We start from the raw sequence: 19,930 nt of genomic DNA, 5'->3' as shown, positions 1-19,930 counted from the left end.
TACTTTTCATCCCTATGTCTTACTCACTCCATATTTGTAAGTCTGTACTACCCTCTCCTCTTCATCCATTTTGCCCATCCCCCAATCCTGTCTCCTGTGGAAACCATCAGTTCTCTATTTATGGGCCTGTTTCTGCTGTTTGTTTTTTAGATTCCACATATAAATGAAATCATAAGGTAATGTCTTTCTCTGTTTGACTTATTTCACCTAACATAATACCCTCTAGATCTATCCATGTTGTTGCAAATGGCAAGATCTCATTCTTTTTTATGGCTGGGTAATACTCCTGTGTATATGTGTGTGTACACACACCGTATCTTTATTCAGTCATCTGTCAGTCGATGCTGGGGTTGCTTTCATGTTTTGGCTGTTGTGAATAAGGCTGTAATAAACATAAGGGTGCGTATACTTTTTCAAATTAGCGTTTTTGTATTCTTTGGATGTATACCTAGTAGTGGAATTACTGGATCATGTGGTTATTATTATTTTTAATTTTTTGAGGAACCTGATACTGTTATGCACAGTGGTGGCACCAGTTTGCATTCCCACCAACAGATGCATGGGAGTTTCTTTTTCTCAGATCTTCACCAGCACTTGTTATTTCTTGTCTTTCTGATTCTAGTCATTCTGTAGAGTGGAAAATTTCTAAAGTTTATTGTTAATTAAAATTCCATGTATTTAAAAAATTAATTCATGAGCTCTACCCTATAATAGTTTTAGAACTTTTATAAGTTATTGTCTAGACATTTGTTTGGTGTTAATTATGTATTACTTGTGATACACTGTGGACTGTATTCTTTTTTTTTTTTTTTAATATTTTATTTATTTGACAAAGATCACAAGTAGGCAGAGAGGCAGTCAGAGAGAGAGGGGGAAGCAGGCTCCCTGCTAGGCAGAGAGCCTGATGCGGGGCTCGATCCCAGGACTCTGGGATCATGACCTGAGCTGAAAGCAGAGGCTTAACCCACTGAGCTGCCCAGACACCCTGTGGACTGTATTCTTATTTATCAGTTCCTTGGTCACTTATTGCACTACATCTTATCCTTGAAATTTGAGACCCTGAGCTATAAAGAAGCATGATATAATGGAAAGAAAACTAGCCTAGGAGTTGAAAGATTTTTTTCCTGTTAATAGTTCTTATATATGTTAGTAGCCTAGAGACTTAGGGTGAGCTACTTAATTTCTCTGTGAGATACACATTTATTAAGAAGAGTTACGTAAGGACTTAATAACTTGAGGTAAATCTAAGGTGTTAGTGATTGACTTTGAAATACTTTTGAGATGGCAATATAGATTTTGTGGCAAATCTCATTTTGATCTGTTGCCTTATTATTTTTTTTTAATTCAGTGTTTTGCTGCACCAGTGTTCACCACCTGGTTTAAGTTTGGATGTAATTATTAGTGAGCAATAATAATTAAGATTCTTATAAACTACTAGTAGTTACTTAACACAGAAAAACCATTAATGGTTTGCATTTTAAATTTAATATAGAACAGCTGATTGAAGTAAGTGTTTTCAACAGCTTATAGACAAAGTCATTGTATCCAGGTAAGTGAAGGTTTATACACACCTCCTAACATTAAAAGCTGTTTAGGTAGCAGGAGAGAAATTGACACATACTGTAAGAGCTTTCCTTTTCCTTTTTGTAGGTGGTAGGAGATGAACTGGAGCAGTGTAAAGTCTCCCTTTTATGTCCTCAAACTCTGATTCTCTTGCTCAAAAGGAAGGACAAGTGGAAATCATAGCATCCTACTTAGAGGAATTGATGTGTAGTTCTGTATGTAGAGTTAGGTTAATCCTATAGCAGTAGATAATTGTCTGGGTCCAGAAAAGACACTGCATTAACTAGAAAACAGTCTAAATTTGGACTAAATTTGGTGAGATCTGTCTTTTTAATTGGATCTTTTTGAGGGAACTTGGAGGAAATCAAGTATTTAAACTTGCATAACTGAAGAGAACTATCCCATGTCTAAGGAATTATCTACATCTAACACTAGAACCTTGCTTCTGACCAGTTTTATACACTATATTATAAAGAGTCAGGATGATGCAGAAATAAAGTATTGGGGGAGGGAATGGGGGGTGCAGAGGCAGTTAACCTGTGTGCTGAGGCACTAGTTTTCAGTTTAGTTTATCTTGTTTTCTGCTCTGGGATACTAAGGTAAAAGATTGTCCAATTCATGTGGTGCTAATTTCAGTAATGATTGTAGATCACCACAGTTTCTAAGAAAGTAAATGAAATCTGTTAGAGGCATGGGGAGTGGGAGAATGGAGTGTCAATGATAGGATGCTATAGAGAGTCTTGTGGGGAGGAATACAACCATTATGGGAGAGTTCAGTCATATACCAAGGTCTCACAGTGAACAGCAGAACAGGGATGCAAAACACTGGTGTTTGGTACTGGAGTCCATGTTCCTGACTACTACAATATAGGCAGTCAAGGAATATTTGTAAATGAGTATTTCTTAACACATAGATGAAAATGGAAGGAATTTGTGATTTTTAAGTATAAATATTTTCTAATAATATTTACCTTTCTGATTCGAATCACTTTTGTTTTTCTGTTTTAGAGTTTTTGTCTTGCTCTGAGGAAAGTGCAAGTATTCTTAGGAACTGTAGTCTCAATTTCAGGGAAAGATTTTTTCCCTTTTGATAATAACAATAATCCTTCTAACCTTTTTGATCTAAGAAACATCCTCTTTTTGCTGATAAAGGAACTTGTCAGAAAAAAACCTTTTCTTTAATTTTTGTAAATTTCGGGATTAGAAGTTGACTTTTATATCTGTTTTTTTTTTTTTTTTTAAGATTTTATTTATCTAGCAGACAGAGATCCCAAGTAGGCAGAGATGCAGGTAGAGAGAGAGAGGAGGAAGCAGGCTTCCCGCTGAGCAGAGAGCCCGATGTGGGGCTGGATCCCAGGACCCTGGGACTACAACCTGAGCCAAAGGCAGAGGCTTTAACCCACTGAGCCACCTAGGTGCCCCTACATCTGATTTTTTAAATGGTTGCCTCTGTTATATAAAGAGACAAAAATTTTAAGATTAAGGTTGCACATTGTATCATGGCCTGAGTGGCTTAAACAACAGAAATTTATCTCTCCCAATTCTAGAGGCTCCCAAGATAAAGTTGCCCGCTCATAAGGTTCCTGGTGAGGGCTCTCATCCCAGCTTGCACGTGGCTGCTTTCTCACTGTGCTTACATGGTCTTTTTTGGGTGCCTTTGTGAGTGCCTCTTCCTCTTCTTCTTTTTTTTTTTTTAATATTTTATTTATTTTTTTGATAGATCACAAGTAGGCAGAGAGGCAGGCAGAGAGAGGGGGGGGAAGCAGGCTCCCTGCTGAGCAGAGAGCCCGATGCGGGGCTCGATCCCAGGACCCTGAGACCATGACCTGAGCCAAAGGCAGAGGCTTATTTATAACCCACGGAGCCACCTGGGTGCCTGTGTTTCTTCCTCTTCTTATAAGGGCATCTGTCCTATTGGATTAGGCTCCCAACCTTATGACCTCATTTTACCTTTATCATCTCTTCACAGGCCCTCTCCCCAAACACAGTCGCATTGAGGGTTAGGCCTTCAACATGAATATTGGTGAGATGAAGTTTTAGTTCATAGCAGTTGCCGTTTTGAGTATCAAAGTGTTCACCTAGCGGTCCTAGACTTGTAGTGTGTCCTTCTGCCACTTGATGGTGCTGCAGTACTGTTCCGTGGTGGTAGTGGGAGGATGTACTACTGTCTGTAAGTTTTAGTTTAAAACCAGATTGGGATATTACCACAAACTCCTCCGAAAAATAACAATCTTTCTTTTCATTTTCCCTTGTGTTAAGCTATAAGGAGGAGTTCTGATTTTTTTTAGCTTCCATTAGCTAGGCTGATGCCTTAAATGCTTTTTCTTGGACTTTTAAGTTATGCAGTTCTGTCATGGGTGCTTACCCTTTTAAGTCGCTAATGATAAATTAATTTGGTTTATTTTAGTTATGTTACTGTTCTTATTCCATTATCTATGGCTGTCCAGGGGTATTTTGTTATAGTAGAATCTGACCCATCTTATAAGGGCTGTGTCTGTGGGCTGAACTGAAAGAAGCAGTGGCAGCCTTCTCAGGGACAAGGTGTGAATATAACTGTCAACAGAAAGCTTAGTGTCATCGTGATCGTTTCCAATCCTTGACCTTTTGGTTCACCGTTGTTATTTGGGTTCTGATTACTTTTATTCAGTGAAGTAGATTTAGGACAAATATGTGAAAAATGTTTTCTAGATACTGTTGAAAGGATGCGTTAGGATAACCTCAGTGTATTTTTATTGTTGTTGTGAAACACCAGTTGTTGCGCAAGTAAATGATACTTGGCAATTCACTTGTTTTGGGACTTATTTTTGTTGCTTGTTATTTAGCAAAACAATATATTTTATTGTAATGAAACCTTTATTATGCATTTAATCCTGCGTGTTGTGATTCAATCTTGATAGAATTTGTACAGAGGAAGTATTGGTGGATTTATTCTACCTCTTCCTGTAAGTTTATAAAAGGACAGTAGGCAGAGGATTTCTTTATCTGTTTGTGCTGGTGCTTTTTCAGCACATTTTAAAATTTTACTTTAGGAATTTTATCTGATATCATTTGGGAAGTTAATCCTTTTCTGTGTGCTAGGAAAATTTAAGTATTAAAATACAGAAATGAATTTTATCCACAGAAGATGATACTGAAATTTTTGTCTTTGGTATCTTTATATGTAAGTGAGTTACTAAAAACTTTTCCCAGTAAGTCTAATGAGAGTGGATTCCTAACTTTAGAGGCAAATTGATTATTAATCACTTTTAGAATTGAGACATTATATCTGTTACTTCATTATACTTGTTATAAGTTTGGTTGTACAGGGTTTGAAGCTGCCTGTGTTTAGTGCTGATGGCTCTTTTTATTTTGCCTCTTATTGTACCACTTCCTTCTATATGATTCCAGCTATAGCCATCCCCATATCTCTAAATGGAATGCCTTTTTCTTCTTATGTGGCTAACTCCTGTTCATCTTTCAAGTCCCAGCTCAGGTGTATCCAGCAGAATAGGATGCTTTCCATGATACCTTCTCCAGATGACCACCCCATTTCACAACTCACACCTTAACCCAGAGCTGAGTTATGTATTCTTATAGTACCCTCCTACCTCTTGCCATGTATGTCCCGATGACAACTATTTTCTTTTTTAGGCTGAGCTCCTTGAAGAGCAGTGCTTGCTCTGTTAATTCCTGAAGCCCATGCATCGAATAGTAGTTGTTAGCTTACTAAGCACACAGTATATATTTGAGTGCACTAAATATATTGATAGAGATAATTTCAAGTAGTATAGAGAAAAATAATACAAAGAATGGATTTGCCTGCTAACATTTTGCCGTACTTGTTTTTTTACATTCACTTATATATGTGCATATGGCTTTTATTTTATTTTTTAAAGATTTTACTGATTTGAGAGAGCAGGAGAGACAGCAGAGAGCACAAGTGGGTTTTCGGGGAGGGGGCAGAGGGAGAAGGAGAAACAGACTACCTGATGAGCAGGAAGCCTGATGCAGGGCTTGATCCCAGGCCCCCGAGATTGTGACCTGAGCCCAAAGGCAAACGCTTAACTGAGCCACCTAGGCACCCCAGTTTTTATTTTATTTTTTTTTAAAGATTTAGAGCGAGCACGGGAGCAGGGGGAGGGAGGGGCAGAGAGAGAAAGAATCCCAGGCAGACTCCCCGCTGAGCTTGGAGCCTGATGCAGGGCTCAATCCCATGACCTGAGCCAAAATCAAGAGTCAGACACTTAACCGACTGAGCTACCCAGGTGTCCCTTAAGATTTATTTATGTATTTTAGGGAGAGAGAAGGTGTATGCACATGCAGATGAGCAAATGGTGGGGAGAGGCCAAAGGAGAGTCTAGACTCCAAGATGAATGAAACCCCACACAGGGTTCGATCTCATGACCGTGAGATCACAACCGGAGCCAGAACCGAGGGTCGCATGCTTAACCGACTGTACCACTCAGACATCCCTTGGTTTTTATTATTATTGCTGAATAATTTTGGAGTAAATTGCAGACATCATGCACCTTAATCCCTTAATACTAATGCAGATAAGTTTTAAGAACTAGGAAGTTCCCTTATGTAATCACAGTGTAATTATCAAATTCAGGAATTTAACTTTGGTAGGTGTTGTTATCTAATAGGTATTTAATGTTCACCTTTACCGATTGCCCCAGTATATTCCTTTCAGCAGTTTCAACCCCTTCCCCATCCAGGATTCTCTTCCAGGCTCAGGCATTGTGTTTGCATTACATTATTACATATCTTCAGTCTCCTTTAATTTGAAAAATTCCTCAGTCTTCTTCAGTACTTTTTTTTTTTTTTAAGATTTTGTTTATTTGACAAAGAGACATAGCGAGAGAGCGCACAAGCAGTGGGAATGCCAAGCAGAGGGAGAGGGAGAAGCAGTCTTCCTGCTGAGCAAGGAGCCTGACAGTGGGGCTTGATCCTTAGCAGCTGAGTCACCTAGCAGCCCCTCAATATTTATTTTATTAAGCGTGTGTGTAGTTAGATACTATTTGTAACACAAAGTTAACAGGTTTTGCTCACAAGGAACTTGGATTATACTATTTACTTTCAGCGTAGTTTCTCACATACAGACTTACATGACTAGGTATGTATTCTTATTTGTTATTATAAGTACTATTCAGGGAAGGAAGCTAATCAGAACAATTTAATAATGTTTATATATGTGTATATATGTGAAACCAACATTCAGATCAAGATACAGAATATTGCCAGCACCTCAGAAGATTCTATCCTGCCCTTTCTCAGTTAATACCCAGTTTTCCCACACCTCCTAGAGGGAAGCAGTACTTTGCCTTTTATCACCATTGATTAGTTTTGCTTGTTCTTGAGGTTCATATTAAAAGGATTTTGTGTTAGGTACTTTGTTTTATGTGTTTGTCTCCATATAAATCTGTGAGATTGATTTATACTGCATATATCGGTAGTTCGGTTTCTTTTTATTGCTCTTTAGTATTCCAGTGTACAGATAGTTGCGGTGCTTTATCTCTTATGCATTGGATTGTATCCATCTTTTGGCTATTATTATTAATTTTTAAAGATTTTATTTACTTATTTGAGGGGGAGAGCAAGCACCCAAGCACAGAGGGAGAGGGAGAAGCAGACTCCCTGCTGAGCAGAGAGCCTATTGCAGGGCTCGATCCCAGGACCCTGAGATTATGGCCTGAGCTGAAGGCAGACACCTAACCGACTGAGCCACCCAGGCACCCTGCTTTTGGCTATTATTAATAAAACTGTTCCAAGTATTCTTATATGTCTTTGTTGAGGTAAATAAGCTCTCCTTTCTCTAGGTGTGGCTTAGTCATAAAGATGATGTAAACCTGTTGCCAGTAGTTTTCTGGGTGGTTGTACCAGTTTACATTCCTACCACCTAAATATGAAAGTTCTAGTTATCCAGGCCAACGTGAGAAATTCCAACAATTTTATCCCATGTTTATGGATTGGAAGAATTAATATTGTTAAAATGTCAATACTGGTAAAAGTCATCTATAAATTCTGTGCAATCCATGTCAAGATTCCAATGGCATTCTTAATAGAAACAGGAAAAAACAGTCCTAAAATTTGTTCAGAACCATAAAAGACCCTGAATAGCCAAAGCAGTCCTAAGAACAACGGAATGGGAGGCATCACACTTCTGGTTTCAAGCTACTGTAAGACTTAGGTCATCAAAACAGTGTGGTACTGACAGAAAAATGGATCAGAGGAACAGAATTGAGAGCCCAGAAATAAACCCAATCCAAGCATGTACGGTCAACTAATATTTAACCCGGGAGCCAAGAAAACACAAGGGAGGAAAGTGGTCTCTTCCGTAAATGGTGCTGGGAAAATTAGGCATTGACAAAATAATGAAACTAGATGCATGTCTTATGCCACTCATAAAAATTAACTCAAAATGGATGAAAGAATTAAATGTAAGACCTAAACCATGAAACTTCTAGAAGGAGATATAGGAAAAAAGCTCGTGGACGTGGGTCTTAGCAGTGCTTTTTGAATGTGACACCTAAAGCACAAGCAACAAAATAAAAAACAAGTGGGACTACATCAAACTGAAAAGCCTCAGCAAAAGAAAGTGCTAACAAAGTAAAAAGGCTACAGAACGGAAAAAAGACATTTGCAAATTATATAGGGGTTAATACCCCAAATATATAAAGAACTCCTAAACACAGTAACAAAAACAACCCCCCTACTAATCCAATTAAAAATGAGCAAAAGACCTGAATAGACATTTTCCCATAGGAGAGCTACAAATACCGACAGGTACATGAAAAGGTATTCAACATCACTAGTCATTAGGGGAATTGCAAATCAAAACTGCAAAAAGAAAAAAAAAAGCACAAGGAGGTATCACCTCACACCTGTTAGAATGGCTGTTATCAAAAAGATAAATGTGAAGATGTGAAGATAAGGGGACTGATGGTGAGATTGTAAACTGGTATAGCCACTATGGAAAACAGTATAGAGATTTCTCAAAAAATAAAACTACCATATGATCCAGCAATTCCACTTCAGTTCCACTATATTCAAAAGAAACTAATACTCTAATTTGAAAAGATACTGTACCCATGGTTGCAGCATTATTTATAGTATCTGAGAAGTGGAAACAACCTAAGTGTCTACTGACAGGAGATAAAGAAGCTGTGGGATATATATATATATACACACACATACATACACACACTGCACACACAAAATGGGTATTATTCAGCCATTAACAAGGAAATCCTGCCATTTGTGCAACATATATGGACCTTGAGGGCATTATGCTAAGATTTTGAAATAAGAGAAAGACAGATGTCGTATGATCTCAGTTATATGTGGAATCTAGAAAGAAAAAACAAAAAAACCAGTCTCAGAAAAAGATCATATTTGTTGTTCCCAGAGTGGGGATGTGGGGGGTAGGGAGAATTTGAGGAACATGGTCAAAAGGTACAAACTTCCTATTATAGATAAGTGGTAGGGATGTAATGTACAGCATGATGACTATAGGTAACCACTGCTGTATGATATATATAAAAGTTGTTAAGGGAGTACATCTTAAGAGTTCTCATCACAAGGAAAAAAATACTTTTGCCTTTTCCCTTTTACTGTAGCTGTATGAGGCAATGGTTGCTAACTAAACTTAAGGTGGTAATCATTTCACAGTATATTTATGTCAAAGCATTATGCTGTACACTTTAAGCTTATACAGTGATATATGTCAATTATATCTCAATAATAGTAGAAAAACTCTTATGGTAATTTTCACTGTATACAAATATCAAATCATTAGGGGCGCCTGGGTGGCTCAGTCCTTAGCATCTGCATTGGCTCAGGTCATGTTCCCAGGGAGCCCTACATCGGGCTCCCTGCTCAATGGGAAGCCTGCTTCTCCCTCTCCCACTCTCCCTGCTTGTGTTCCCTCTCTCACTGCCAAGTAAATATTTGTTTGTCAGATAAATAAAATCTTTAAAAAACACACAAGTACCAGATCATTGTGTTGTACTGCTGAAACTAATGCTTTTTAAAAATTTTTATTCATTTATTTTTTGAGAGATAGAGTGAGGGAGGGGAAGGGGGGGAGAAGAGAGACCAATCTTTTTTTTTTTTTTAAGATTTTATTTATTTATTTGACAGAGGGAGAGAGATCACAAGTAGGCAGAGAGGCAGGCAAAAGGGAGAAACAGGCTCCCCGCTGAGCAGAAGGCCCGATGCAGGGCTTGATCCCAAGACCCTGACACCATGACCTGAACTGAAGGCAGAGGCTTAACCCACTGAGCTACCCAGGCACCCCCTGAAAGTAATGTTATCCATTAATTATATTTCAATGAAAAAATTTAGCCATTCTGATGGGAATGCAGTGCTTTATCATTGTATTTTTATTTGCATTTTCTTAAAGTTAAATGATTTTGAGCACATTGTCATGTTCTTATTGGCCACTTGTATGTTTTCTTAATTAAATACCCACTTGTATATTACCCATTTTTTAAAAGTTGGGTTACTTCTCTTGATACATAGGGCTTTCTGATATATTGTGGATTGTACTGTTAATGTCTTCTGGTTTATGTCTTCCCTTTGATAAAGAGAAGCAGTTCCTGTATCATTGATGTGCAAACTTTTAGGTATCTCAGTCTTTTTTTTTTTTTTTTTTTTTTTTGGTGCCGCAGTCTTAATTGTTATAGTTATAAATCTAATATCTATCAAGGTTAATATATAATCAAAAATGTTTTTAATCTCTGTCTCAAACAGTAGAGTAGACCTTTGTTTTAAGTAAAAGGAAAACTAGAGCATCTGGATTTTGCTTTAATGGAAACATCAGATAGCATATATGCATTGTGAAATAAATCCACATGATTGATGGTTTTAATTACATTGTCCTGTGTATATAAATGTTAAGATATGGGGAGGTATGAAACTTTTGTCATGGAGCTTCAGATTATTCTGGGAAAGATAACAGTTTTGCTTTGTTTGAATGTCACTGATCACCTTTAATAGACTGTTAATTATGTATACCTACAATACCAGGTGTAGATATAAAGAAACATAGGACAACATAGGACAAACATATAAAAAAACATAGGACAATACCAGATGTAGATATAAAGAAACACAGGACAATTTTTTTCCAATACCACATATGTACTTAGGTACCTAGTCTGACATTCCCAGAAGTAGGAAATACAAATGTTTCTCATATTCTGTATACCTATAGAACATTTTTCAAGTGAGTATATTCACCTAGCTTTTTTATTTTTAATGAGGAACAGGAGGTTTAGCATGCTTAGGGATTTACAGAAATGGTAACAAATGAGTTGTATATCGTGGAGGAGCTTAAATTGGGAGTCCTAGACTACACATGTCTGGGAGAAGGATACTGTGCCTTTTTTGAGGAATGTAGAAAGAGGTGCATGAAGTGACAAAGAGGGAAGAGACAAATGAGCAGGAAAAGCTCCTGCATACCTGTACCTTTGAAGAGATTCAAGCCTGTCCATGTGTTTTAAATATTTATTTATTTATTTGACACAGAGAGAGATCCCAAGTAGGCAGAGAGGCAGGCAGAGAGAAAGAGAGGGAAAGAGAGGAGGAGGAGGAAGCAGGCTCCCCGCTGAGCGACAGCCAGATTCGGGGCTCAATCCCAGGACCCTGGGATCATGACCTGACCCGAAGGCAGAGGCTTAACCCACTGAGCCACCCAGGTGCCCCTGTCCATGTGTTTTAACATCTTTTGTCCCACTGAGTGGTTAAAAGATGCTGGAACCAGAGGAAGGGGGAGGAACTAGGAATGTGTAAAAGATCCAAAATGGGTTCTAACCACTGAGAATTCAAAGCCTTTTTGATTGGTGGGGGTGAAGTGGGGGAAGGACTTTGCCAGAGTAATGCAGATGTTATTTGAAGGAGAACTTTTAAGTCCAGAAGAGACCAGTGGTTTAATCAGAGTAAGTGTGGTTTCTCTAGTTGAGAGAAGAGGTGAAGGTTAGATGTAATATCAGTTCCTGAGATTTATGTTCTCCCAATTCCTTCTCTTCCAGCCCTTCAGGCACTGCTGAGGGAAGGCAGTTTTAGAACATGAGTCTGTTTCATTGGTTTTCAGTTTTTTTTGCATCCATCTCCCCACCCTGCCAACCCCAACACATGGAGTTGTAGCTATACTTTTGGAATCTGTGCGTTTAAGTTTTAGTACTAATCACAATTCAGTTTTCATTTTAAATTTTTTTTTTTTTTAAGATTTTATTTATTTGAGAGAGAGTGAGCAAGAGAGAGAGCACTAGCAGGGTGGGGAGGTGCAGAGGGAGAAGGAGAAGTAGACTCCTCACAGAGCAAGAAGCCCAGTGCAGGACTCTATTGCAGGACCCTGGGATCATGATCTGGGCTGAAGACAGATGTTTAACCAACTGAGGCATCCCGGAGCCCAAGAAACAGTTTTATATGTGTAAGGCAATTTTTAGTTTGTAGCTTGGTGTACATTTAGATTTGTAGATGCTATGAATAAAATCCATATGTGGTCCCAGTATGTACACTCCACAGACTGGGAGCTGTTGCTGTATTCTAACATTTTAAGAGTTATGGACTCAATTATAATGTATGTGTGTGTTGGGGGAAGGGTGACATTCCTCACACCAACAAGCAGTTGTCAGACATTGGCTGGGTATCCTACAGTTCAACTCAGTTCTGACTCTGTCTACCTGGAAATGTCATCAGATTCTTCAGGTTAAGGGCTCGGTCCTACAAGACTTCCTTTTACTTCAGATGACAGTTGCAATTTGTTGTCTTCTGTGCATCTAACCTGTTGGAGGTTCCAAAGACACCCTCCTTCGGTTTAATTTGCTAGAGTGGCTTTCAGAACTGAGAGAAACATTTTACTTGATCACTAGTGTATTTAAAAGGATATATAATTCAAGAACACTCAGATGGAAGAGCTGCAGAGGGCAGGATGTGGGGAAGGGTTGCAAAACTTCTGTGTTGTCTCCTAGTGTACCACTCTTCCAAATCTCCACGTTCACCAGCCCGGAAGTCGTGCCCCACCTTGGGTTTTTATGGAGCCTTCTTTATATAGGCAGGGTTGATTAAATCATTAGCTGTTGACCATGGAGCTCAGTCTCCAGACTTTCTCCCCTTCATGGAGGTGGGATGTGGGGTAGGGTTTGAAGGTGGACTGAAAATTCTAATCCTCTGATCCCTTGGTTGGTTGTCCTTGGAATCAGTCCCCCATCTTTAGGTGGGGTCCAAAAGTCACCTCAGTAACATGTCAGAAGGTACCTTGGTTGCTTTCATCGATTAGGAAATTCCAAGGGTTTTAGGAGCTTTGTATCAGAAAGGGATGAAGACCAAATAATACATACTTCTTTTTATAAATCACACATCTTTCTTCATTGAATAGGTGAAGAACTTGGGCTGAGATATGTAAAAGGGTTTATCCATAGTTGAACACACTTTGGAGCTAGAACTAGATCCTAGAATATTCTGATTTCTTGCCTCATGTTTTCATGCCTTTAATTGTCTGGATTTTTCTGAGTTTTTGCTTTGGAATAAATTTTAACAAACTGGAGGTCTAACAGAAACAATTGAAAATCGTCACCTAAATTTGTTATTTCCAGGTCTTTGAAGAAACTGGTTTTGACATCAAAGATTATATTTGTAAGGATGATTACATTGAACTTCGAATCAATGACCAGCTTGCTCGTTTGTACATCATTCCAGGAATTCCAAAAGACACAAAATTTAACCCAAAAACCAGAAGAGAAATTCGGGTATGTAATTTAAAGTATTTTCAGGCTGCTGGGCAGTATCCCAATTGAATGAAGTAAGAAATTGCTTTTAGAAACTCCCTGATGATAATTAACTAAATGAATTATTTTTTTGTGTCTCAGAACATTGAGTGGTTCTCCATTGAGAAATTGCCCTGCCATAGAAATGATATGACCCCAAAATCAAAACTTGGTTTGGCACCTAATAAATTTTTTATGGCCATTCCCTTTATCAGGTATGTTCCTGTTTCTTGAAATACAATACTACTTCTGATCTTTTTTTTTTTTTTTTTTTTTAATGTAGCCAAATTTTAAGAGTGAATTCTTAATGTTTTCATAGACCATTAAGGGACTGGCTTTCGCGGAGATTTGGAGATTCCTCAGACAGTGACAATGGATTTTCCTCAGTTGGTAGCACACCAGCTAAACCCACTGTGGAAAAATTGAGGTAAAGAAATATATTCATAGAATTCCTGCATTCTGATAGTTTTTAATGCAGTAGCATTTTATTCTAAAGTTTACAGAGGTATTGGATTCCTTTTTGTGGGTATTATTTTGTTACTGGTCTTAGAGATAATAGAAATTTTTTTAAGGGTTTTTGATGAGATGAAAAAGGTTAATTGGAGTTTGAAAGGAGCTTCAGGCACATTTTAAAATAGCATACACAAGAGGGTACCAACTTTCTAGATGGGGAGATCAAACATGGAGGGAAAAAAAATCTGCCTCTGTGTATGTTGCTATTCTCTTCTCATAGCTTACTTCAGAGACAGTTGAGTCTCTGAAGATCGTTGAATGGAGGATATATTGAAGTCTGTTTTTGTATAGGGGTTATGAGGAATACTGATGAATAATTTGTTCCGAAACTTGAATTGTGAAGACTTGGCCTTGCTGCTTTTCTTACCCTAACAAAGACTGTTTGTTGTATTGTAAAAAGTGACTGTTACATGGACAGGAACCACAAAGAACATTTTCTTGGTTGGAACTTAATTATATCCAAATTATAATTACAGAGTAGGCTGAGTATATTTGCTTTAGAATATAGCTTAAATTTCAGATCCCCTTCTAACATAGAGGACTTGTAACTTGTATCTGTGTAGGATCAGATTCCACACTTTAAACATTCTGGTTGAGAATGAGTTGTCTCTCCTAATAAGAAAGAACATCCACTTACATTTGTTAAATAAGCATATATATTTGTAATAAGCTTGCTAGAACTTTTATATGTTAGGTTCAGAGAGAATTGCGTTATACATTTTCTTTAATTAAATGTTCTGATTCTGTCTGAGGGCTTCAGAAATTAAACAGGAACAAACCACATCTATAGTCAATATTTTTTTAAATACATAGGGAATATTTCATCTTGGTTGGGTTTTATGAGGACAGGAGCTTAGACTATGCCTCGAGAGTCATTTCTGCCTTTCAGAACCTGCGATTATAATCCCCAAATGATATACTATTAGACACAAGTGAAACAGTATAGGAAAAGTAGATAGGAATGTAGCTAAGATTTAGAAGAAACATACTACTCAAAAGTTAGAAAATAGTGACAGTGTTTGGAAAACAGTGGTATTTGGTGTTTGGGAGACTGTTTATCATAGCAAGTGAGGTGACTCCTGTATCTTTTAGTCCTAGGCTTTGTGGACCTGGAGAGTGGAGTAAGGATGTTACGAAGCAATTCTAACCAACTTTCAGGTTTCTTAGGCAGGATGGTGTGTTCTTAGCATATAGACTAATGTCTGTGATGATGTATTAGAGGAAATACCTGAATTTTGTCTCAATAAAGTTGGCATGCTGCAATTTTATTGTTATTTTTAAATGGGAAAGGAGAATTGTGAAATATTCAGAAACAATCACTGTAGTACAGTTCTTTAGATCAGTGACCCTGGACTGTTACTATACATGTAAGCGGTACTATAAAATGGTATCTCTTGGGGCGCCTGGGTGGCTCACTGGGTTAAGCCTCTGCCTTTGGCCTAGGTCATGATCTCGGGTCTTGGGATCGAGCCCCGCATCTGGATCTCTGCTCAGCAGGGAGCCTGCTTCCCCCTCTCTCTCTGCCTGCCCCTCTGCCTACTTGTGATCTCTCTGTCAAGTAAATAAAATCTTTTTTAAAAAATGATATCTCTTTATTACAGACTACTGTGTGAATACAACCTTTTACAATCAGATTCTTTCACATAAGAATTTCAGACCAGACCTTTATTTAATTTGCTCATCTATTGTCTTGGGCCCCTTAATGTTTTTGCTTTAGAATATAGCTTAAATTTCAGATCCCCTTCTAACATAGAGGACTTGTAACTTGTATCTGTGTAGGATCAGATTCCACACTTTAAACATTCTGGTTGAGAATGAGTTGTCTCTCCTAATAAGAAAGAACATCCACTTACATTTGTTTGTTTCAACTAAATTTAGAATTATTTTCTTCAGGTTTTTAAAAGGTATAATCACTTTTTTTTTTAAGATTTTATTTATTTGACAGACAGAGATCACAAGTAGTCAGAGAGGCAGGTGGAGCGGGAGGGGGAAACAGGCTCCCCGCTGAGCAGAGATCCTGATGTGGGGCTCAATCCCAGGACCCTGGGATCATGACCTGAGCTGCAGGCTGAGGCTTTAACCCACTGAACCACCCAGGTGCCCCCAAAAGGTATAATCATTTATAGGGAGGAGGTAATATGGATAATTTAGGGAAGTTTGGGATTAAATGTAGCACTATTAATTCGTTCAAGAAATAGTGAACACCAGTCACTCTTCTGGGTGCCAGGGACAAAGCAGTAGGTTAAGTAGATAAGAATCCCTGTCCTTAGGGAACTTGTATTCCACTGCAGAGAGGTAGACAGTAAATAAGAAAGTAAGGTTAGTGATCTGTAAGATAAACTATCAAGGTGTTAGAAGACTTTTAAGTGAAAATTTCGTGATATGGTTTTTATTTTTTTTAAATCTTGGTGTAGTCGAACCAAATTCCGCCACAGTCAGCAGTTATTTCCTGAAGGTTCTCCTGGTGACCAGTGGATTAAGCACAGGCAACCACTGCAGCAAAAGCCATATAATAATCATTCTGAAATGTCTGACCTTTTAAAAGCAAAGGTGAGTGATAATACATTTAAAGAGATTTTCATAAATTTAGATTTGACTTTGAAATGTATCTGAATTGAAGAATTGCAGATTAACAGTTACAGAACTTTGCATTGTTGATCTAAGACTTTTCTGTTCCCGACTTGTGATTAGAAGCGCAGCAGAGATTTCTTCACCTTTACAGTTTTGGTAGAAATACAGTATAGTAAGTAATAAAAATTAGCATCTGACTTTGGTATATGTGCCATCAATGAAAGGTTTATTATTGTGTTGTATTCTCGTGCATGATTATACCACACTTTATCCGTTCTACTCTTAATGGACATTTTGGTTTCCAGTTTTGGGCTTTTGCAAACAATGTTGCTATGGATATTTCTGTATGTATATTTTGATGAGTATTCTTTTGTGTATAGATAATGAATAGAATTTCTAGATCACTCGATATGCCTGTTCTTAAGTTATTCCCAACTGAATATATGAGAACTCCACTTGTTGTACATCCTTACTAATTCTTGGCAGTGTCTGTCTTTATCATTTTAGCCATCCATTTGTGCGCCACTCTTTGTTTGCATTCTTTTAAAAAATATTCTGGGGTCATCAAAATTAAAAACTTATTGTACATCAATGAAACACTCAATGAAAAGACACTCAATGAAAAGATAAACCCACAGAATGAGAGAATATTTGCAAATCACATATCTGATGTTAGATTAACATCCAGACTCCTAACTCAACAGCAAAAAACTCCAATTAGTGCTCACTTTATCAACACATATCCTAAAATTGGAACGATACAGAGATTAGCATGACCTCTGCGTGAGGATGACACGCAAATTTATGGAAAAAAAAAAAAAAAAAAAAGGAAAACCGCAAGTGTTGACAAGAATGTGGAGAAATTAGAATTCCCCTGCATTTTCGGTGGGCATGTAAATGGTCTAGCTGCCATGGAAGATAGTTTGGTGGTGCCTTAAAAGGTTAAATACAGAATTACCGTATGATCCAGCAATTCCACTTGCTGGGTATATCCTCACAAAACTGAAATCAAGGACTCAACCAGGTAACTTGTGTACCCGTGTTCATAGTGGCATTATTCACAATAGCCAAAAGATGGGAACAGCCCACATGTCTGTCAACAGATGAACAGATTGACAGAATATACGTACAGGTATAATAGTCGTAAAAAGGAATGAAATCATGACACATACATACTACAGCATGGTCATTGCAACTTAGGCACATGCTACATGAAGTAAGTCACATTTATATTTGGTACCTAACAGACAAATTTATAGATACAAATTAACTTGAGCTTACCAAAGTGAGGGATGGGGGAATACAGAGTTATTTAATGGGTATAAAGTTTCTGTCTGGGATGATGAAATAAGTTCTGGAGATGGATATTGGTGATGGTTGCACAACATTGTAACTATACTTACTGCCACTGAATCGTACATTTAAAAGTAGTTATAGAGGTAAACTTTATATATCTTATACCACACTACAAAATACCAGGAAGAGCAGAATGAATGAAATTGGATTAAAAGCATGTGGTAATGGGAGTTTCTGTCAATCTATTTCCTTACTATTTAAAAAATAATTTTTTTAATTGGAGTATAGCTGACAATGTTACATTAGTTTCAGGTGTACAACATAGTGATTCATCATCTCTCTGTTACCACAGGTGTAGCTCCCATCTGTCACCATAAAACCACTGTATAACGAATGCTATTACAATGTGATTGACTGTATTCCCTACACTGTGCCTTTTATTCTTGTGACTTACTCATTCCATAACTAGAAGCCTGTATCCTCCACTCCCCTTTACCCATTTTGTGCATCCCCCTTTTGGCAAGCATCAGTTTGATACTGATATTGATATGATGTGGTTCCCCAGTGTTTTAGGAAAATTTAGGGGGAGGACTTGGCTAAACTCTTATTCAACCAGCTAAACATACTCTTGGGGGTATATGCTTTTGTCCTGTTACATTACAGTGTAGGTTTACATTTTATTTCTTCTCATTGGAAAAACAGAATCAAAGTATGAGGGGGAATGGCAGAAAACAGTATCAGGATTCGCCTAATCAAAAGAAAAGAACAAACGGGGTCCACAGCCAGCCAGCCAAGCATCAGAATCCCTTGATGGTAAGACTTCTAGCTCTAAATCTGAGAAGACAGTTCACCCTGTTTTAGGAGTGGAGCAAGGGCATTGTCAAAGCACATGAAATTGATATATTGGTAAGATTTTATGGAGTGAAATTGTGCATTATTTGCTCACTTAAAATCTCTGGCTCTCTGTTACAGGTTTGTCACATTGATTCAATTGCACAGCTGATTTTTGCTTTTTTATGTGGGTATTTAAATATTTTTTAATACTGTGAAAACTGTGTAGTCAACCCTGCTTTCTAGAAAGAGCAAGTCCTTAACTATTTTTCTGTATAGAGTCTGTATTGTTTTTGTTTTTTTAAAGATTTTATTTATTTATTTGACAGAGATCACAAGTAGGCAGAGAGGCAAGCAGAGAGAGTGAGAGAGAGAGGAGGAAGCAGGCTCCCTGCCTAGCAGAGAGCCCGATGCGGGACTCGATCTCAGGACCTGAGATCATGACCTGAGCTGAAGGCAGAGGCTCAACCCACTGAGCCACCCAGGCGCCCCAGAGTCTGTATTGTTTTAATTAAGTTGAAAGTTGGGAAGAACATCGTGGTATATTTTTTTCCTTTTAAGTTGATAGAATTTAGAAAATTAAAATAAAGCCAATGCTGTAGCCCTTAGACTAGGCCTGCAGACAGATAACTGTGAGCATTTTAAGCATTGACTTTAACTCTTAGTCTGTGCTCTAGAAAGTAGTTCATAACCAATGGGTCTCCATTGCTTACCTTTTCTTTAAGTCCTGATGAATTCTCTTGTAGTTTCACCTACTTTTCTTTTTTTAATGGTGGGTGATAATAGTAATTTTAAGGTTTTAGCAAAAAGTTTTTACCTCAATTTCTGTTTGCTATTTACTTAACTTGGGGTATATTGATTCCGTGGGCAAACACATGTTAAAGATGACTTTACTGTTAGATTACTTGCCTTTTACTATTATACTTCTTTCCTGTCAGATTAGCACAGATAAAAAGAGCCATTTGTATATTGCTGAGTGTTTTGGCAACACTTAAAAATAACTACTTGGTACAATCTTCTAGAGAGTAGCTTGACTATATGGAAAGCCTGAAAAGGTTTTTTTCTTTTCTTTTTTTTTTTTTTAAGATTTTATTTATTTATTTGACAGAGAGAGAGATCACAAGCAGGCAGAGAGGTAGAGATAGAGGGGGAAGCAGGCTCCCCGCTGAGCAGAGAGCCCAATGTGGAGCTTGATCCCAGGACCCTGAGATCACGACCCGAGCTGAAGGCAGAGGCTTAACCCACTGAGCCACCCAGGCGCCCCTGAAAAGGTTCTTAAATTGTTTCCCTAGAAGAGAATTTCAAAGAATGTTCATTCCATTACTCTTTTGATAATGAAAATATGGAAACAGTCTAGATACCCCAAAATAAAATTTTAAATGCAGTATCATAGATCTATGCAATGG

At 37.8% G+C, this 19,930-nt stretch overlaps 1 protein-coding gene and 1 non-coding gene across 4 annotated transcripts in view; both read left to right on the top strand.

Moving 5' to 3' along the window:
• The window catches only part of DCP2 (decapping mRNA 2), a 52,109-nt gene that overhangs the window by 22,039 nt on the left and 10,140 nt on the right, over positions 1-19,930 (top strand). For all 3 annotated transcript variants that reach the window (XM_032844795.1, XM_032844803.1, XM_032844787.1), the window contains 5 exons: positions 13,143-13,295; positions 13,416-13,528; positions 13,633-13,740; positions 16,241-16,376; positions 18,396-18,506. In XM_032844795.1, coding sequence (XP_032700686.1) covers positions 13,143-13,295; positions 13,416-13,528; positions 13,633-13,740; positions 16,241-16,376; positions 18,396-18,506 — 621 coding nt within the window. The remainder of the gene's footprint in view (positions 1-13,142; positions 13,296-13,415; positions 13,529-13,632; positions 13,741-16,240; positions 16,377-18,395; positions 18,507-19,930) is intronic.
• Positions 17,118-17,222, top strand: LOC116864035. Its single transcript, XR_004381923.1, has one exon. It is a non-coding gene; the product is annotated as a U6 spliceosomal RNA (small nuclear RNA).

This window comes from Lontra canadensis, unplaced genomic scaffold, assembly GCF_010015895.1.
Source record: "Lontra canadensis isolate GAN:19392208 unplaced genomic scaffold, GSC_riverotter_1.0 scaffold4, whole genome shotgun sequence".
In the NCBI taxonomy this organism is placed as follows: Eukaryota; Metazoa; Chordata; class Mammalia; order Carnivora; family Mustelidae; genus Lontra; species Lontra canadensis.
This window is presented reverse-complemented; position numbering and strand designations above follow the sequence as displayed.